This window comes from Ursus americanus, chromosome 28 (genome assembly GCF_024610735.1).
Source record: "Ursus americanus isolate L20-20 chromosome 28, mUrsAme1.1.p, whole genome shotgun sequence".
Lineage (NCBI taxonomy): Eukaryota > Metazoa > Chordata > Mammalia > Carnivora > Ursidae > Ursus > Ursus americanus.
The window spans coordinates 32,041,402-32,063,163 of NC_142154.1; the positions used below are offsets into that span (position 1 = coordinate 32,041,402).

General features: G+C 48.5%; 1 protein-coding gene across 1 annotated transcript in view; it reads right to left on the reverse strand.

Annotated features, from left to right (window-relative positions):
• The window catches only part of THSD4 (thrombospondin type 1 domain containing 4), a 546,279-nt gene that overhangs the window by 453,920 nt on the left and 70,597 nt on the right, over positions 1–21,762 (reverse strand). The window contains exon 4 of the mRNA XM_087856815.1: positions 11,366–11,736. Within this exon, the coding sequence (XP_087712941.1) occupies positions 11,366–11,736 (371 nt within the window). The remainder of the gene's footprint in view (positions 1–11,365; positions 11,737–21,762) is intronic.

Below are 21,762 nucleotides of genomic sequence, written 5' to 3' on the forward strand. Positions count from 1 at the left end.
TTTCCCATGGCGGCCAAAACAAACTACCACAAACCCAGTGGCTTAAGACAACCGAAATGTATCCTCGCGTAGTTCTGGAAGCCAGAAGTTCAAAATCGGTATCAATGGGAAGTCGGCAGGGCTGTGGTCCCTCAGGAGGTTCTAGGGGAGAATCTGTCTCCTTGCCACTTGTGGCTTCTGTGGCTGTAGGGTTCCTCAGCCAGGGGCCCCAACATGGCGACCTTCAAGGACAGTATCCTCAAGTCTCTCTCTGTCTTCACAGCACTTTCTCTGCTGTGTGTCTGGGTATCAAATCTCCCTCTGCCTCTGTCTTATAAGGACACCTGTATCAGGCAGCATGATCTCCCCATCTCCAGATCCTTAACGTAATCACATCCACAACGTCCCTTTTTCCAAACAAGCTGGCATTTGCATGCTCCAGGAATGAGGACCTGGTACCTTTATTCAGCCCACGACACACAGCCCACCCTCAATAAACACCAGCTGTGACTCTTCCTGTTCCGCTTAACAGAGGGGAGAACCAGAAGAACTATTCGTTCGGGAAAGAGCCAATGGATGGAGAAGCAAGGGAGGACTCAAGAAGCCTGTGAGGAGCGGTGAGCACTTGGCCACAAGAACCCACAGAGAGGCCATAGAACTTGGGCCCCAAACCCGCTCACCTACAGCTAAATCACTTGGTGCCACAGTGTGTGGGACAGTCCCACAGTCTGGATTGACAGTGGGAAGAGTAGGGACATGGGGGTCAGGCAACGCTGCCTTCAGACCCCACTGTGCCCCTTACAGGAGGACCACGATGCTGGGGAGTTTTCTACCTCAGCTCAGAGTCCTCAACTGTGAAATGGGGCTGGCTGGTTGAGGCTCATATGACACATGTAAATGGCGTGGCACATAGTAGGTGCCCTAAAATGGTCGTCATCAGGACGGCTGAATCAGCAATGTGCAGGGAGGCTCTGTAAAGGAGACAACAGTACCCCATGCATCAGGATGTGTCCCCCATCCCTGTCCTCACGCAAAGGCATCTCTGGCTGCCACCAGGCGTGCGTCCAAGGAGAAACCCTAGGGGTCCCAGTTGCAAAATTGAGATCCCCTTTTTGGGACGTACATATTGTAGTCAGATTTTTTCCATAGCCCATCATATCTTTCTTCTGGAACCTGGAGTTATGAATGACTTGGAGGAAGTTCAACGCAGCATTCTTATGGCGAATGTGATCTTTGTTCTGATAACTAATGAAATACTTCTGACACTTAATGAAATGCCACAAGAAATGAACAAGGGCTCTTTGGAGCCTTGTCTGAGATCAGAGTAACTCAAGCTTAAAATCTGGCTCCAATCTTTCCTAACCTACAGGCAGAAATGTACATACCAGTGGGCCCGGCTCTGCTACAAAGCTCTCTGACTGAAAAGGGCCAAGGTTTATGATTTAGAAACCAAAGCGTATTAAAACACCGTTTATCTGGTTAGCATCAGCGGGTAACCTCTTGTCAAACAATTCAGGGACTAAGTGGAAATCCTGCTTCGGAAGGTAAAGAAACAAAACTTTCCCTGCAGGAGGAAATAAAGAGCACGAAAAATGCAGAGTGTGCATTTCGGACAGACATACCCGCTTGCTCTGCTAACTGTTCAGGATCAGCGGGGAGGTTTTCCAAGAAGAAACACAGACAAGGCCAAAGATTTCCCTTTTCCTTGCCATGTGGTTTCTGCCACCCTGTACGTAACAAGACTCCCTAGGTAACAACTGAGGGTCAGGAAAATGCCATGTGGCTTTGTGAACTTTAATTAACAGCAAGTTTTCTTATCCAGCATCATGAAGGGGTCCACTGGGCTCCAGGGGCCCTCAGGACAGAAAGAACATACTGCTCCAGAATTATTGATGATGAAATGCAAATAGCCTCCAAGAAGGTGGGCAGGAAAGAAAGAGTTGAAAAAAAACAAATGATTCCTACCCACAGCCAAGGACAGTTCCCCAGGGAGGCTGGAAATGGTAGGGAAAGCCTGTGATCTAGGCCTGATCCTGTCTGCCCTCTTCCCAAACTAATGGACCTTCCCAGTAAAAACGCACACATATGCACACGCACGTGCAAACACAAATGCATGCATGTGCACACACGTATAAGAAATTATAGAAAGAGACATGATGTTTTAAAACATGTCTTATGTTTTTCAAAGTATTTGTACAGCTATTACCTCATTTGACCCTCTCAACAGGCCTGTGTGGTAGACAGAGGACATATAATTATCCACATTTTATAGATTAGATTAAGTGATTCCCAAAGGTCATCCAGTTAGCAGATGATGGAGTAGAGACAGAAAGGGGGGTCTAATGACTCCCAGCCCCTGGCTTCCTCCCTCTGAGGTAAGAAATGTGAATGCTTTCAATGGAAAAGGGCCGAGCCCCAGGGAGAGACCACCAAGAGAAGGTCAGACATGTGGATGGCACTCTTAAGAAAAAGTCATGTTACGAGACAGAAGTCTCAGCGGAGCGCTTTGAAGGGTAGCGCGGTTGATGCATCTAGAGAGAAGAAACACCATCACATTCCTGAGTGTATCTAGAAACATGACTGAGAGCTGTGTCTTCCAGCCACCTTCTTCTCTTTCCATTACTCTGCATGGCAGAATAGTGGTGGGAACATTTAAAACAGCAACTGGGCCTCGGGAACGTGCCAATACCGAGCGGGAGACCCTAACGGCTGGAATAGAATCTCTTTATTTCACAGATATGCAAAGCTAGGCCCAGAGACGTGACCTGCCCAAAGATAAAAAAAAGCATTCATGAGAAACGGGAACTGGACCTTGGACTCTAGATTTGGACGACAGAGCCCTTTATTCCACACCAGTTGCCTTGGGCATCCCTTACCTTTCATTTGATTAATGTCACTGTCCTTGATTAATACTGCATGTCCAAAGGACACTTAAGGGAGGGGTGGGGAAAGCATGGATTTTCTTCTTTTTTTCTGGGAAACAGTGCTGCTAAATTTCCCACGGAAATTATCAGTTACGATGTGGGGCAGGGGCCGGTGGTCCTGCTAACACAAAAACTGTCCTATGACTAGGGTGTTATTAAGACCCCCAAAAGGCAAGTACTTTATGATAGGTTGGATCGTGCTCCCACCACCCCAAGATGCCCACGTCTGAACCCCCAGAACCTGTGAATGTTATGTGGCAAAGGGACTTTGCAGATGTGATGAAGGATCTCAGGGTGAGGAGGTAATCCTGGATTACTGGAGCATGTGTGATGCAATCACAAGAGTCCTTACAAGAAGGGGAGGTGGCTGACACTTGCAGAAGCTGATGAGAGGTGGAGCAGTGGGAGGAAAGGCTCATGAGCCCAGGAAGGCAGGCAGACTCTAGGAAAGGAAAGGGAAGGAAACAAATCCTCCCCTGATGCCCCCAGAAGGAACACAGCCCTGCTGACACCCTGATTTTAGCCCTCTGGCTTCCAGACTGTACGAGAATAAATTTGTGCTGTTCAAGTCTCAGCTCCCCAACCAGTAAACCCTGGCTCCTTGAACTGAATGAAGATGGGGTGGGGGGGTGGCATAGCCATTCTGGAAATCACCAGGGCATGAAGGAGAGATTTAGGCTGACTATACAGTGGAGACATCATCAGGCTTTAAAACAGAAAAGTGTTGGTCATCTGTATTAACAGGAACTATCTTTCTCAAAGACAATCTAACGCAATCCGCGTAGTCCTGCTTGACAGTCTCTCCCTAGAAAGGAGGCTTTGGACTTCCCCGGCCTTGCCTGGATGTTCCTCATATACAGCTTGAGCTCCAGCCCCATCAGACTGTTTATGACTTCCAGAACGTGACAGGCTCACACATGCCTTCAGGTCTCCACCCCTACAGTTTGCTTTTGGGGGAAACGCCCTCCTCACTCTTGGGCTCTGCTAAAATCCTTCTTCACAGCTCAGCTCAGTCATCACTTCCTCTGTGAAGCCTTCCCTGGCTTCTCCAGTCCTCTCCCTTTCCCTTTCCCTCCTGGGCTTGTAAATGTCTGTTTGCTTGACTTCCTCCTCCACCCCACCAGCATGAGCCCCTTGGGAACAAGGAGACTTTCTCGTTCCCCTTGTGTCACCAAACCACTGCCATACCCCATCCATAAAGTACTTCCCAGCAACTTCCCCCGAGAGATGCAAACCCATCCTTTAAGGAAATCATCCTTCACCATGAAATTACCTTGATTCCCCAAGAATGAGCTGCACCTCTGTGCTCTCACAGCCCTCTGCTCCCCCACAGGTGAAACACTCATCATACTCCATCATGGTGGTCATCCCTGGGCTACTTCCTCAGCAAACACGGAGCTCCTCCAAACCACACCTCCTTCACCTTTCTATCCCTTTTCTGTTAGCAGGGTGCCTCATTCACAGCAAATACACAAAGAATGCTGGCTGAATTAAAATGGAAACAGAACACAAAAGGTAATTGCTAGGGGCACCTGGGTGGCTCAGTCGGTTAAGCATCTGCCTTCCTCTCAGGTCCTGATCTCAGGCTCCCTGCTCAGCAGGGAGTCTGTTTCTCCCTCTGCCTCTGCCACGCCCCTGCTTGTGCTCTCAATCTCTCTCTCAAATAAATAAAATCTTTAAAAAGAAAAAAAACATAATTGCTAGGTCATCTCTACTGATGAAGCACTTCAATCCAGAAGCAGCCTTTAAAAGAAAGTACATTTATGTTAAGATTTTGTCTGGCCAGCTGCCAACTGTCCCTAGTTGGTGTCTGCCCTGGGCTTCCCACGTAGACTTTAAAGCTCATGGTGGAGACAGTTTCAGTGTATATATACAACGTATACGCACATATATATGCACACTATATATTTTTAGTTATATAGATATAGATATTTAGTTATATAACTCTCTATATACAACCATACTAAAAATTTTAGAGCAAATATTGGAGAAAGATCCCACTTTCCCTCATCTCAGAGAGGTATTAGCTTATAAACCTTAGCTTAATCAATCAGTGCTACCTTTAATTTTGAAAAAGACTTTCTAGAAGTACAAGTCTGAGAGGAGCATAACATAGCCCCGATGGGTTTAAACCCTGACCCTGTTGCTCTCCTTCTGTGTGACCTTAACCTAGCACTTTCTCTCTGACCCTCGAGTCTGTCATCCCTCCCTGGGAACCATACCAGTCTACCACACAAGACTGTGATAAGGACGGGATAAAATGCTGCATGTAAAATGCCAGCCGATGTGCCTGGCCGGGGGCAGGGGCTCTGCCACCTCTCCTGAGTGCTTAGGAGTGGCCCAGCGCTGTGCATAAGCACTTTGTATGAATTATCTCATTCACAGCAGCCCAACGAAGCAGGTGCGTAACTATCCCCCTGGGGGGGACGCACAGCGATGTGGCAGGACACACAGCTGGGAAGTGGCGGGGCTAGACAGAGAAACCAGTCCTGCCAACTCCAGAGCTAAACTCTTCACTGCCACGCAGGCCTCTCGAGATGTGAGGGCTCCCGCTCCCACCTGTCACCTGAAGGTCTGGTTAAGAGACTGAAAACAAATGTTTGTTGAGACTGAAGACGAATACTGGACACAAAACAAAAAGCAATAATTGAGTACCAGCCACAAACTGCTCCTGAGATGTGAGTGTGCGAAGTATGGGCAAGGGCACCCCCCCTCCTCCAGCCAGACTACCTCCCGACAGGAAACTAGCTCCACCTCTCCAGCAGGTTCTGAGAAGGCCGCCCTCCCGACCTTTCTGACATCTGAGGGCTGGGGTACTCGGCGTGTCACACACACAATGGAAACACTGGCCATGATTTTCACCATTGTAACATCCATGGTTCCTGGCTCCTACAACTGTCTCCAATGGATGAAAGTTCTCAACTTGGCCATGCCCACTGGTGGAGAGGAGGAGTGCTTCCTATCTTGAAAAATCTCGGCATTAAAGCCATCAAGCATCCCAGTCCCCAGATTCCAGCTGGTTCCCATGTGCAGTGATGAGGAAAACTGGCTGAGGTAGGTGAGCCTTAGGAAGCCCACAGGGAAGGAACGCCTGTTAGCAGGCTCTCCAGCAACCAGAGCAGGGAGAGTTATCTGACGTCGTCCTCAAACAGGAGTGGGGTCTATTCCTATATCCTGTCTTTGTGGAAGCTGACTTAAACTGGCCAATAGACATTTGCAACAGATTTCTGTTGGGTTGTGTACTTGGACTCTAGGCAGCAGCATGCTCTCTGGATTTCATCATCACCAGACATGTTGGGAATGAGAAAAAATCCATTTGGTTTCAGCACTATGAAAGGGAAAATCCTATAGTCACAGGGGCTCCTTCCAGCTCCCTCCAGCCTGCAGGCTCCCATTTCCAGAAATTGGGTGGGGGGAAGGGGCCCTTCACTTGCACAGGTAAGTGGCTGCACTGTGGCACAGGTGGCCGGGCTCACCGAGTGCCCTCCTCGCCCCACCCCTCCCCCTTCAGCCATCACCAGGACGTGGCCTTCCATATGGAGAGAGGGAAGACTTGGGGAATCTGTTGGCCAAGACCCGCAGGCTAAACTTGCCCAGTTCAGGGCCTCCCCAGGTGCCAGTGCTCTGACTAAATCCCAGGGGAGGCCACACTTTGTGGAAAGCTTTTCTAAGCAGGTCACACCAAGAGAGGGCAAAGGGCAGGGTGCCCTGGCCCTGGGATCCTGGCTGTACCCGGGCTGTACTGCCCAGAGTCCTGCCGTCCTGGACTAGACCTCAGTTTCTGGCTCCCTGGCTTCCTCTGTGGCCCCAGCTCTCCACCTGATCCTTCCTGAGGAACCAGAATACTAACTGGAACTCCAACGCATGAACACCCAGCCTTTAAGCCCTAAAGGGAGTTACAGCTACAATTTCCTGAGCACCTACTACAGGCCAGGAAATATGATCACATCATTTCATTTAATCACTCAACAATCCCATGTGCTGGGCATTGTTATTACTCTCATTTGAAAGATGAAGCCCCTGAGGTTCAGAAAAATTATTAGCTTTACTAGGATCAGATCCTTGGGGAACCTCTAATAAATACTGACATGATTTCTTTTTTTTTCTTTTTAAGATTTTATGTATTGGGGCACCTGGGTGGCTCAGTCGGTTAAGCGTCTGCCTTGGGCTCAGGTCATGAACCTGGGGTCCTGGGACTGAGCCCCACATCAAGCTCCCTGCTCAGCAGAGGGTCTGCTTCTCCCTCTCCCTTTGCCCCTACCCCAACTCCTGCTCTCTTTCACTTGTCCACTCTCTCTCTCAAATAAATAAAATCTTTTTAAAAATTTTGTTTGAGAGAAAGAGAGAGAGAACATGAGTGGGGGGAGGAGCAGAGGGGAAGGGAGAAAGAGGGGGAAAGAATGTCAAGCAGATGATCTCATGACCCTGAGATCATGACCTGAGCCAAAACCAAGAGTCAGGCACTTAACCGACTGAGCCACCCAGGCGCCCCCATGATTTCTAAGGCTTTTTAGAGTGTGATTTGCAGTATGTATGTGTATGCTTTAATGAGACAAAGGTCTGACACAGAAGCAAGTAGACTCAAGAAGTTCCTAAATATATCCTACCTAAGTGCATTTTACTTATTTTTCAAGGTTGGGTTCAAATCCTACCTGCTCTGTGTGGTCTGCCCTGACTGTTCCATCCCGCAAGGGTGTCCCGTGTTCCGAACCCTGGCCCTATCTCTACAGCTTTCCAGCTCGTGCAGCATTTTGTGGGTTTGCCACTCATCCACCACCACAGTGTCAGGCCACCAAGGACAGGGACTGTTATTTCCAAATTTTTTGAACCCCCTTGCTGCAAAGATTTCCCGGCTACAAGAGCTGAACCCTGTGAGGAAGAGATGCAATTCATTCTAAGCCGTGACTTCCAAATCCCACCCACTTTTCAAGACGTGGCTCAAACTGTCCAGGCTGCCAGCAGCTTCTTTGACCACACCTGCTGAAAGTGAGCAGCTTCACTTTCAAAATACCCATTTCAGCGAAAAGAACCTGAGGGCCAGACCCCAACAGACCTACTTAGAATTCTGGTTCTGTCGCTCCTGAAGCAGGTGATTTTGAGCAAGTCACTCCATCCCTCCCAGCCTCAGTTTCCTCATCTGTAAAAATGTGAATATACACCTGCCTCATCGGGTTGTGTGAACTGTAAATGTTACAATGCATTCGATATAGTGCCTCCACATAAGCCATGATCCAAAATGGTAGCCAGCATCATTACTATTACTATTTCATCACACTGTCTTACAGGGAAGGCATTTACATGCATGTCTTTTCTAACCTTCTAGATCAGTGGTTCTCCAACTCTGGAGTCTGTCAGAATCACCTAATATGAAGCTACCTAGGGCATACCCCAAACCTACAAAACAGAATCCCCAGTAGGCAGCGGAGATGGTGGGGCCTGGGCAGCTCCACTTTAAACAAGCCTCCCTAGCCCACTGCAAGTGATTCTGACATGTGCTCTCCAAGCCTGGAAAATTCAGCTAGACAATATTCAACTTCCAAATTTTTTTCCCCATAGAACCCTAAGGTTCCAAAGAGGTACTTCCAAACCCGTGGTTCCCAACCTTGGCTGGACTGCAACTCCTAGAGATTCAGATGTCAGTCTGGGATGTGACCAGGGTTTTGAGACTTCTCAAAGGTGGACGGAAGATTCTAACGGTCAGTCGGCCAAGGTTGAAAATTACTGGTCCATCTGCATGCCCTCTGTGACAAATTGAGCCCCATTATGACACTGATTTTACAAAAGGACTCTTATGCTAAAAGAAAAAAAAAAAGTGAGTTTGCAAACAGCTGGTCTAGCCTGTCAGTAAGAGCTTTCGGCCCCCAACCTGGCTTTCATTCACCTTTGTGTCTGTCCCGGGACCTTACAACATAGTAAATACTTAATAAATATTTGTTGGAAGGTTGAATAGTTCTGTTTTATTTGTTATCTGGCTCCAATTAAGTTCTCGGTTGCCTAGCATAACAACCTAACAGTTTCTTAAACATCTAAGCCTTAACAGCCTTTGCCTCAAACCTCAAACCTGAAACAGAAAGTGGGGCAGACAGCCATCCAGCGAACACACTGACATTTCTTCTGGGGTCACATATACTATGCAAGTTCCTAATGACTGATAAATATAAGCAAATATGATTCTCATCAGCCGGGAAGAGCGTGACAGTTGTCGGCAGCGCAGACCTCCCAGCCTAATATTTGGATTGTTCCATCTGAAACTGTCAAATTACAAGAGCATGATAAAAACTTGTAGGAACTTCATAGTAAACAGTAACTGGCTCCCTGTCAATATGTTAGGAGAAAAAAATCTCCCGCTGCCAAAACACAGGGGCCAGAATGCCCCTAGTACAGGCCTGCAGCCAATGAGAGCCTGTTCCCTGAGTAGCCCCTCTGGATTCTCGACCACAGGGGCTCTGAGAGAAGGCCCTGAGCACTCCAGGGACCCAGGATCCAGGGCACCTTCAACTCTTAGCTTTTCCACCGCTCTAGGGCTCTGGGAGTCCTTTCATCTCGTAGGCCCTCAGATTCCTCGTGTGTAACAGCTACTTGATTGGGTCCCTAGAGCCATGACTGCCTGGGTTTGAATCCCACCTCTTGACACACTGGCTGTGTTGCTTTGGGCAAGTTTCTCCACTTCTCTGGGCCTCCTTTTCCTCACCTCTAAACTGAGGATATTAGAGCTATTTCATAGAATTGTCAATGTCAAGGGACAAGAACAGTGCCTGCTATAGAAGAGGCATTCAATAGACCTTAGCTGTTAATAAACCTGCAAACCTCAAACCAAGAGATTTTGAAAACCAAGCTTTCGTCTTTCCTTTTCTCCTTATGTTTTTGTTGGTTTGGTACCAAAATTCACTGGGCGGCACACCTGACCTTAAGGGACAAAAGACTAGCAGGATCTTTTTTTTTCCTACTTAATACGAACTTTCAGATGTTTCACTGCAGAAGTAATAACGCAGTCAATTATGGGACGCTGCCCCATACCACAGAAGGAATGCCATTAATACGTGAAATATGCCCTGAATTACCTTTAAAAAATCTGAGAAGTTCTGGATTCTAAAATGCATTGGCCATAGGACTTCAGGTAAGGGAATGGGGAGCTATCCTTTCATGGGGTTGTGATCGGATAAAAGGAAGGAAGCATCCTTCCAGTGGATCTCTCTTTCCCCTTCCCCTGACAGGCCATGCCAGGCCTCAGAACCCACAGCTCTTCCCTTCTATTGACCCAAATTCGGTATATCTTTCAGAACTCGGCTGAAGCACCTTCCCTGTGAAACGGTCCTCTCTGAACTCCTACTGACCATGTCAAGAGCATGTGGCTGGGAGCATGCTGGGTTCCATCTCCTCTACACCTCCAGGTGGCTGGCACTGACAGCCTACTGCACTGGGCTGAGAAGGACCCTCCTGAAGCATCTAGTCACAGTGGGAAAGGGTGGTCACCGAGGCTGATGTCTGAACCACAGTGACAGGAGGGGTGAGGCAGCCCACCTGACAGCTCATTCCACCTGCCCTGCCTGGGATGAACACTAACTCGGCTTGATGACTAAAGTACACAATTCCGAAGCACAGGGGTCATATCTTATACTTCCCGTTCTTCCCCTGTTCCTTTATTGTTGTTCCTGCCTTTGTATTAATAAGCTCTCAGAATCTATCGTGGACCTAGGAGCACTCAATAAATACTTCTGAATGAATGCTGAGTCATCTGTAAATATCTGTTGATTAATTCATTGACATTGCTACCTTTCCCCTGGGCACAGCCCAGTTGGCATATTCCTGAGGGCCTAGCCACGGGAGGCATTCTAGAGCTACACAACTGTTTTAATGCTGCCATGCAACCAGACTACGCAGACTGCAAACAAATGTCTAGGTCCTTCATTAGACATATCCTCAAAGCAGCGAGTTCACTCAATTCTCTGGAGAAACCTAGAAAACTGCATCCTGAAACCAACGGTTTGGGAGCACGTGTGACTCCAGACATTGTTTGTCCAAAGATTCGAAACTCGTATCAACCCCGGCACTGGAAGGCAGTTTGTCTTGCGTCCTCTGCTCACATCCCCCCCCCCCCCGCCCCCAGCGGCCAGGGACCTCCCTTTCCCCCTGCACCCAGCACGCACTGGCCCGGAGGGCTCCCCACTGCCCGCCTTCTTTCACCCCTCCCTCCACAGGGCCTCCCTAAGGTTGATGCCGAAGGGCCTTCTCGGATTTAGCTTCACTTTGAAGACTATTCAGAACCACAGAGTGGCGTGGGAGTGGCCTGAACGCTTTAAAGGGCTGCAAAATAAATCAAAAGATGAAAGGAAATACGCGGAGCCAAGAATTCCTCCCCAGCCGGCAGAAGCCATGCGCTCACCGCGCTGGCCGGGTCGCCAAGCAGCGCGCGGCCGGTCGGGGCGGGCGCCGGGACATGGGGCGGGGGCGGGGGCGCGTACCTTCTTTCCGCCGTGGGCTCGCGGACCCGCGCCTGCGGGTGCCGGCTGCCCCGCTGCCCCGGGCCCTGGCGGCCGGCGTCGGGGCCGGCCGGGGCGCGCGGCTCCTCGCGGTCGCGGCTCCGATGCAGTGGCACCGACGTGCGCACGGCCGACACCACGTGGCCTGCGAAGGCGCGCGGGGGCGCTCCGGGCCGCAGGGCCCCACGCGCGCGGTACGAGCCTGGCAGGCAGGGCCGCGTCTGCTCCATCACGCCGCCGCTGCAGCTGCGCGAACAGGCGGACCAGGGCCCCCAGGCGCCCCACACGCCCGGGGCGCCGCCGCCGCCGCCGTCCTCGGGAACGCCCTGGGCCGCCGCCATCCGCTGCGGGACCTGCGGAGACAGAGGCCGGTTAGGGGGCCGAACGCCCGCTCCTGCGTCACCCGCCCAGGCTCTGGATAACCCAAAAGCCCACCCGTTAGGCACTAGAAGGCACGGGGCTGTTATTCAAATCAGAAGAACGAAATGAATATAATCCAGCCTGGGTTATATTCGTCTTTATACCAAAGCACTCATAAAATAGAACTTGAACTTTTTTAACAGGGGAAGGGCCACACAAAGATCAAAGTGCCTAAGGCTCACAGGGTCCTTGCTTCCACGCCACGGCCTTGGAGAGCTCAGTGTGGCGCCCTCAGCTCTTACTGAGGCTTACCCCTCAGAAGTCCCCCTTAACCTCCAACTTAGGTCCTCAGGATGCAGGCCAGAGGGACTGGACTTCCCTTAAGCTGCTGGGGAGGCCGCATGGCACGCCGCAGTTTAGAGGCCCTGTCCTCACGTCACCTCCCTGCCACCACTTCTAGCAGTGTGAGTAGGAAGTTTCTGAATCTCTCTGAGCCCTACTGTGTTCTAAAGAAGGATGGTACCTACCTCACGGGGCATAAGGACTTTAAGTCAGGTCATGCGTGTGCAGAACAGGGAGCCTGGCACTAAATATTTGTTAAGTAACCATAATGATGATTTTCCTGCTTCCCTGGTAAATCAGAAGAAGTGAGAAATGTCAGAAAGTTTTAAAGTTCTACCTCGAGGGTGATTGTGCATTCCTATTCCTTTAACCGGTCATTTCACAGAGAATGACTATGCCAGACATGGCGCTCAGTGTGGGGACACAGTGTTCCTTCATTATGCAGACATGCCCTGAGCACCAGCTATAGACCCTGCGCAGAGGTAGGCCCTGAGGACCAGGAGAAAAGCACCCCAGATCCACACAAATGGCCTGGCCCCAACGGAAGAGCACTATGCAGCTAGCACAAGATTGGGGAGCCTCCTGGGGGGACTGGCTGCCTGGGCTGGGTGGGTGGGGAGGGGAAAGGGATTAAGAAGGCCTCAGAGGAGGAGTCATAATAGCTGTAATAGGCCGGTGTGCATTAGTACCAGGTAACACATGTAATCTCCAGGCTTCACCGTGGCCTTGATGGCTACCATTCTCACCTCTCAGAGGGGAGGTTTGCCAACTGAGGCTCAGAGACGTGTGACCTGCCCCAGTCATGCTGCTGCAGCCAGGTTTGGAGTCAAATGCACCCAACTCCCAGTCCCACAGCTCCAGCACTCCCTGCTCTCCCCTAGCAGTCTGCCCTTGTGTTTCTGGATCCTTCGACTAGAATGTCCTCCTTACCTGTGGGGCACTGACCAACACTGTAACTTTCCTTAGAACATGAGTTTTTCAGTGAACCTCATGCTTCCATCTGAAGTACAAAAGGCCATGATTAACTTGGTCTTCTTTTTTTTTTTAGATCTTGGTTTTTGACAGCATTTTTTGGCCCAAAGTTCAAAGCTCAAAGTCCTCTGTCCCCACAGTACCACTGAGCTGTGAGAAGGTCCAGGACCATCCTCCCCTTTGTGTGGAACAAATCCAAGAAGGCAGAGCCCCTTCACACCACATGGAAATGAGAGGCGGAGCTAAGATTACCTCAGAGGAGGGATGTAAGGACTTGATGAGGAAACCCACTTGATGTGCTCAGGAAGCATTGGTCCCTGCTGTAGCTGGCACTGTAGTCTTAACTAAAAGTGAGGGCTCAGGCCTTGGTTAGAGTCCTTGCCCCCAGGCAGTCAGTCACCCTGAAGCCATTGTTTAATTGAGGCCATTTTCCTTTGACTACGTTCCAATGCAGAGTCGTCTGTGGATGACCTCTGTAGCTGAAGTTGAGTTCCTGAAGGTTCTAGCAACCAAGGCAGGATGAGACAGAGCTGAGGGAACCCAGGGAGGAAATAAGCACCTAACCAGAGGGTTAAGCCCAGAGCTGGACATCAGACAGCCGGCCTTTGGGAGCCATGTTCAGAGAGCCAAGGCAAAAGGCTAGAGGTACCATGAGCTGGAGCCAGCAGGAGATGGGGTCAGAGCGAGGGCAAGACAGAAGGTTCTGTGACAGGAGGGCTACGATTCCTTACCACCAGGATGTGAGCAGCAGCAGGGTGGATGGCTGTGTGAATAGCGAACACGTTCAACGCATCGCTACTAAGTCAGGGACCCAGGAAAGAAGGCTTCTTGCCTGCTTATAAATACAAACAAAACAAAAAAAAAAAAACAACAAGCTTTTGTTCTTTCTTCTCCTCTCTTACATGTCCTGATTTTTAAAAATCAAACTGATCATGGATTCACTGAGGTGGTTGTGAAAAAATGCGCTTCATCAGGGCCACAGTCTTGATATGGAAAGTAATCACTGAAGCGTGTATGGTGAGTTGAATGGTGGCCCTCCCTAAGAGATATGTCCCATACCGTAATCCACAGAACTTGTGAATATGACCTCATTTGGAAAAAGGGGTCATTCTCTGTGTAATTAAGTTAAGGATCTTGAGATGAGAACATCCTGGATTTTCCAGACAGGCCCTAAATCCAATGACCAGTGTCCTTATAAGACACAGAAGAGAAAACAGAGGAGAAGAAGGCTGTGTGACCTCCAAGGCCGACTGGAGAGATTAACAGCCACCACGAGCTAGGAGAAGGCAGAAGGATGTCCCTCCAGTAACTGGAAGGAGTATGGCCCTAGGAACACTTTGATACTGAACTTCTGGCCTACTGAACTGTGAGGAAGAAATTTCTGTTGTTTTAAGCCATCGAGTTCGTGGTAATTTGTTACAACAGCCCAAGGACACTAACGCAGTGCTTGGTACTTTCGGGACAAGGAAGGAAAGTGGGCCAGCATTTGCTGAGCACCTTCTCTGGGTCTGGCACTGTGCGAACGCCTCACGTAGGGACTGGCTGTCTGGCGTAGGCAACATTAGCTCCGCGGCACAATTTACAGGGCACCTCAGCCACCCTGAGGGGTTGGGGTCATTTTGTCCCTTCTCCGGGAAAGAACTGGGACCTCCAGAGGCTGCGTGACTTGCCCAGACGCAGGCTGGTAAGGGGCACAGGCAGCACCGACGCTGAAGCCTGCTCACTCCAACTCCCCGGTTCTTTTTTCTTTTCCCTTGCAGCATGTTGCCTCCCTGACTGCTTTTGGTGGAAAATCGAAGGGTAAAATGAGTCAAAATAAATCCCCTTTGATAGTTCTAGAAGGATCACTGGGATAAACAAACAAGGGCAGAAGTACGTGTCTGGCACATCCGGGAATTCCAGGTATCCAGGACCTCCTGATTTCTCATGAATATAGAGAAGGAAGGCACTGTCGCTAACATTTGCATGAGATATGCCGCTACACTGAAACTCCACTTCCTAGAACTAATCCCACCCTTAATTGAGCTTCCCATTGCCAAATTGGGCAGGGTCCCTGGGGGAAGAAAACATGAAACCACATTCCATCCTATTCTATTCATAAGAATTCTCTAATTTATAGTTGAATTATGGTGAGTGACTTGAAATTCCATCTCAATCCCCATGGTAGGAATCCAACCACATGCTTCAAAATTGTATTTTTATAGTACGCAGCCAGAAACAAAGAAAAAAAGAGACAAGGGGGGAAAAAGGAAGGAAGGGAGGGGAAATGCAAAGAAAGAGAAAGAAAGGGAAAAAAAAAAAGAAAAAATAAAGTGAAGGGGGCCTGGATGTGGGCCTCCAGCTGCATCAGACCCCCATCCTAGGCCCGCTCCTCCCCAGCCCTCCTGGTGACCACCTCCCTCCTTGTTTTCTGACAGTCTAGGAGTTTTCTGGGAGGCACGATGGGAAAACTTTCAAGTGTCCTGAGATATAATATTCCCCAAATCATGACTAACTAACACGACCTGTTAGTGACAAGCATCAAAACCAAGGACTAAATCATGATTGGACAAAACCAAAGAAAGAATAGAATAGAAAAAGAAAAAAACAAAGAAAGAATAGAACCTTAAAGCCTTATAACCTGCCAGCACATTGCTCCTTCCCCAGGACACACATGTCATGTTAAGACTGAAGCAGAAAGGGATGCCTGGGTGGCTTAGTCGGTTCGGCGTCTGCCTTCAGCTCAGGTCATGATCTCTGGGTCCTGGGATTGAGCCCTCCATTAGGCTCCGGGCTCAGCGGGCAGCCTGCTTCTCCCTCTCCCTTTACCCCTCCCCCTGCTGGTACTCTCTCTTGCTCTCTCTCTGTCAAATAAATAAATAAAATCTAAAAAAAAAAAAAAAACTGAAGCAGAAAACCTGAGGCACTTCTCAAACCCCAAACTGCTATATTTCCTTACTTAAAAAGATTTCTAACCAAACAGAAAAACATGAACAACCCAATGGAAATAGGGACAAAGGGCATAAACGGGTGGTTTACAGTCCTCAGGGATTAAATGTTTGTGTCCCTCTCAAAATTCCAATGGTGAAGCCCTGCCCCCCAATGTGATGGTATTTGGGGGTGGGGCCTCAGGAGTTCCTTGAATTTAGGTGATGTCATGTGGGTAAGACCCCATGACAGGATTCACGTTCTTATGAGATGAGGAAGAAGGATCAGGAATCTCTCTTTCTCTCCATGTGAGAGAACATGGACATTAGTGAGAAGCCAGTGTCTGCGAGCCTGAAAGAGAGCCTTCAGGGGCAACCAAATCTTGATCCTGGATTTCTCAGCCCCAGAACTGTGACAAAGAAATGCCTGGTGTTTAAGCCCCCTGGTCAGTGGTATTTTGTCATAGCAGCTCGGGCTGACCAGTACAACAGGGAAATAAATGCAACATATGAGAACTGTTGAACATCACCTATAATCAAACAAATGCAAAACAAAACAACAGAATTCCATTTCATGCCCGCCAGATTGGCAAAGAATATAAAGTTTGACAATACTGATGCGGCAAGAACGTTCACGGCTGGTGGGAGTCTAAATCGGGGCAACTTCTTTGGAGGGCACTTTGCAATACCTGTCACAATTTTAAATGCACATTCCCTTTAGCCCAGCGGCTCTGCTTCTAATAGTTCAACCTATAGATATACTTAAAACCGGTGCGTAAAGTTGTACATCAAATGACTTTAATTGCATCATTTGTTGTAAAGAGCAAAACAACAACAACAACAAAATCTAGAAACCACCTAAATATCCATGTAGAGGAACCTGGTTAAATGGAATCTGATCCCTCCAAACAATGAAATACAAGTTATCTGTTAGAATGAGGTAGATTCATACGTGTTAAAATGACAGCTCTCCATGACATATTAATTGGTGAAAAAAATACCAAAAAGTAGAGAAGAATAAATCTATTTACAGATCTCTCTCTAAGCATTAGGCTGAAATATAAACAACTGCTGACATTTGATCTTCCAGACAGACAGCCATATTGTGCTGTAAGGAAAGGAGTGGCTGGTGCAGTCCGTATTGGATGGCCTCAGCCTTGTATGAAAGAGAGAAGATCTGCCAGTGAAAGAAGGGACAGATACACTGGAGGCTTATAGAAAGAAGAGGTGATCAGGAAGAGGAAATATGCTTTATCTGCCTGAACCGCTTTAACACAAGCTCCGATCTGAAACTGACGAGATTCATTTCAAGGATTTTTGTTTCCATTTTGCAGATGTGGTCGTTGAGGTACAGAGCGTCCTCATGGATGAAACACGGGCTTTGAAAATACATACAGGAGACAAAATAGTGCAAATCTGACAACGCTGTTTGGTAGATGAAATGCAGTAAATAAATCATCTAGCATACTCCCAGTCACCCAGCGGGGGCTTGGTAGCCCTCCATTCATCCCTTCCCTGGAAGCATTTACATCACCAGTCGAAAGTTTTATAATGTGTAAGCTGATCCAATCCTCGAACCTAACCCGTGCTCCAGTTCCACTGGAGGTTCTGAAGGGTGGGCAGGGTGGCTGCAGGGGTGAGATAAAGAATTAAAAGAGAAGCTTCTCAGAGTACATATGGCATGCCATGCCCCTTCCCCAGACATTATGACACGTCCTGCCCGGAAGGAGGCAGGGGTCAAAGAAGAAAGGTGCGTTTTGGATAAAATCCTCCAGACCTGTTCATATCCCCTTCGTCATCTAAAAGTGACTATTTGATATTATGGTGCCTCTCTAACTAGTCAATACTGGGGCATGAGCCAGGGAGCAGGAAACCAGGGAAGGCATTCAGGGAAGTGAGAGCATCGGGGTGGTTACATTCCTATTTAACTCAGCTTGGGCCACGCATGAGAAGAGGTGGTAGCTGAACCAGAGGGAGAACTGAAATCCCCCGAAGACTTTGGGTTTGGAGCCGGACACTGTACTAACAAAACTTTGGGATCAATCGTACGGAAGTTAATGTTAGGCAGGGATTTTTGTGTAAATGTATATCAACAGTAAGACGTGTGTGTAGGGCAGCCTGGCAGTCACTCCCCTTTCTCTGGGTCCTTTAGGAAATCACCCCTCCACGCTGGATGAAGTGTGGTGGGAATGCATTCAGGCGCCCTGCCAGCGGAAGCCAAGGTAAGCAATGTGAGCCAATCGAATGCTCCCTCCCTGAAATTTGAATATCCAGTAAAAGGGCCAAGAGACCACAAATGGCTTGCAGTCCTTCATCCTGACCCCACTGCTTATGCTCTGAGACCATTTCTTTTGTTTTCTGGCATGTCTCAATGCCCACCTGCTTCCCAGGCTGGTTCCAGTAAATTCTGTCGCTTGCAGCGAAGAAGCCTAAATGATAGCCAAACGATTATAAACATTATAATGTCAAGTGTGGTAACCAAGGTAATATGAAGTAAACTGGGTCTGCCTTTGGCACAGGATTTGGGGGAGAGAAAGCAGCGGTTTGGATGACCAGAGTGGTCCAGACTTGGCAAAAGCCTCGGGCTGAGGGGAGTCCAGGGCTCTGGGATTCATGGAGACAACAGATGACCACAGTCAGTGTAACCAGAGAACTGAGGTCTCCCTAAAACAGGATGGGCTGACAGAATAGGAGGTTTACAGGGACAGCGTGTGAGCTCCAAAAAGAGTAGAAGAAATAATCCGAGCATTTGGGGCCGTCTTCCTTCATTGTGATGTTTTTAAGCGGGATGAACACATATGACCAAAATAGAAGGATGGTCGAACAAACCAGGGCTTGATAAACTCCGTGAAATATCAAAACCATGAGCAATCCAGAGCAATATGGAAATAGTCTTGTAATAGAACAGTAAGTGGAAACTGCCAGATACAAACTTGTAACTAGACCATGATTACAATAATGTAAAGATTCTGTAGGCATATACTAAACAAAGCCTGGAAGGGGATGTGGAAAAATGAAAACATACAACGTGTTACTGAAGCTGGACCCAGGGTAGGTTTTCTTGCAATTAAAAAAAAAAAAAAAAAAGTCCAGTGATGGTTACAATACTGCTGGCTCAATAAATAAAAATAAATAGATTAAATGAAAAAAGATTCAGAACAGATTATGGGAGGAGGGAGGCACCGAGTAGTAAACCAAGAGTTGGGGGCAGTCCTTGTCAGAGAAAGCCCTGGGAATTCCTCATCGTCACCAGTATATCTGTAACTAGGAACAGCTCTGAATGTATTTGGTTTCAGTACTAATGTGAAATCATGTAAGATTTCACTGGTTTCTAATTTTCTTACTGTGAAATTAAACCCACCATCTGTTCTTCATAGAAAACAAGTCACATGCAAAGTCTGAAATTCTAAAGTCTCATTCTAGAAGAGGCTGGAAAAAGTAGGTTTGGTTTTAGCCACATAACCAAGTCAACACCCTAATGCAAAAATTACAAAAATACACCTTGGAGTTTGAGCCCAGAGAGCACAGTTTTGGACAGCTGAGAGCACACGGGAGCAGGAACATATAGCCGGCAGCTCAGCGGGGCATCTGTTAACCTGGGACCCTGGGCAGGAGCACGGGGAGGACGGTGCACTTTGATAAAGAAGCTCCAAACTCGAACCAGATCTAAATGAAGGACCACCACAACGGTGTTCTCAAATTCAACCTTACATCTTCATCACTTATCTTGACTCCGACAACACACTGTAAAGGCCCCCTAGCCTTATGTCTGAGCATAATATCAATGTCAACAGCTGCAAAAATCAGTGTAAGAACCCCCCCATATATGGAGACTGGAGCAAAACGTGTTCAGCCTTGATCCTTGTAACCAAATTCCCCACACGGTAATTTTCATCGGAATGAGTTCTACAAATGCATTTCAGGAACAGTTAAAAGGAGGCGTTTGCACAAAGCCATCACAAAGGAGGAGTAAGTGGAGGCCAAAGGAGAGGCAGAGATAGGTGGAAAGAGTAATACTAAGCCCTAGCAAAAGCCAGAGCCATAGAGAGGAAAAACCATTGTCATGCAGTCACTCAAAAGCTAAGCACGTGTGAGTTTGGTCGCCCTGCAAATTCCAGCTCTGTGTGCCCAGCCCTAAGGCTCTCTCTCAATACAGTGTCCTTATAGTTGGTGAATCCTTGCAGCAAACGATCTCAGACACATCAAACCCTTCCACATTCACCTGCTTATGCAATATTGAGTATATACACTCTGGCCCAAACACTGGAGAACACAGACATACCCTTTTCCTCCTACTCCTGGTCTGTGTTCTTGCCCCACGTGTGACCCACAGGGTACCTACCGCACAACCAACCTCACATCTACTGAGAATGCAGAGTCCTGGCTCCTACTCCACACCTGGTAAATAAGAACCTCTGGCGGGGAGAGGTGGGGGGAAGGAATATGAATTTTAAATAAGCTCCCCTGGTGATCTGAATGCATCCTCTGGTTGGAGAATCACTGGCCACTGGATGCCTCCAGGTGAGACTCAAACAGGAAAGCACTCAACTTACCCCCTAGGCCTGGGACCTCTACCTACACTGCTACGTGCTTAGCCCCATATGCTCTAGCCACATTGTTTTATTACCCTCAAATTCCCTGCTTTTTGGCCCACCCCTTCCACTTCAGCCATTCAAGCTGAGGCCAGCTTGGAGTTTATCGTATGAGACAGGAAAACACTCACGGAATGGCACCTGCCCAGTGTGGGGCTCACACGTGAATGAAGCGGACTCCATCTGAAATGTACTTTTAACAACAGAAGCAGAGCAGCAGCGGGAAGTACGGAAAGATGAAAGAGGAGAAGGGAAGACTCGTGGGAAACCCTGGACGGGTCCCTGTGATCTAGTCCCAAGTCTGCTGTTAGCTCACTCTGTGATTTGGGGCAAGTCAGTCTGCGGCTCTGGACCTCAGTTTCCATATCAGTAAAATGAGCCGGTTGGGCTTGATGAGGGCCAGGGTCCCTTCCAGTGCTAACAGGCTCTGACTTTGCCTGGAAGAGCTCCGACATTCCTTGCCACGTATTGATTCACTTTGAGGACCACAACACAAGGAGGCAAGCCCACAGGTTGTGCCCCGGGTTCCCCACTGCCAGCAAAGAGCAGGCTCTAGGCACAGAAAATCTCCTTTCCTAAAGGCAGGGCAAAAGAGGCCTGGATGCTTTTCCACGCTATTCAAAGGCAGGGCCCGGCCAAAATGATGGAATGAGGTAAATATTTGGATGTGATCTGCATAATCGGAAACAATCCCCGTTATGAAATTGACCTGACTCTTTCATCACCAGCCACATGGAAACTGTGCTCAACTTATAACTAGAATAGAACGCAGAGCATGTGCCCGGGTACCGAGTCCGCCCTGCGTTGCTGCGCAGTTACTCGGGAAACAGAAGCAGATGTCTGGGTGCAGTGCATGTGTGTGTGTGTGTTCTTTTGTTTGGTGGCTGGTCCGTTTGGCCTCCTGCGCTCAACAGCAATCGCCTATCTGCAACCCAAGCCAACTGGGACAGTCAAAATAATGAGTAATGCGCACAGTAAAGAGTGCCGGCTTCCGGACCCAGAGGTTGACTTGGGGGATCAGCAATTCTCCAGCAGAGAATTCTGCCTGGTGGTGCGTTGGCCATCTGCATCTGGGTTAAGATAAAGCAGGCTCCTGCAAGACAGGCGATTCAAAAGGATTTTCCTGGAAGACATCACCATCCAGCACAGGGTAGAGCACACAGTAGGCATTCTATAAATACTTCGCTGAATGAGTGACAGTGCAAAT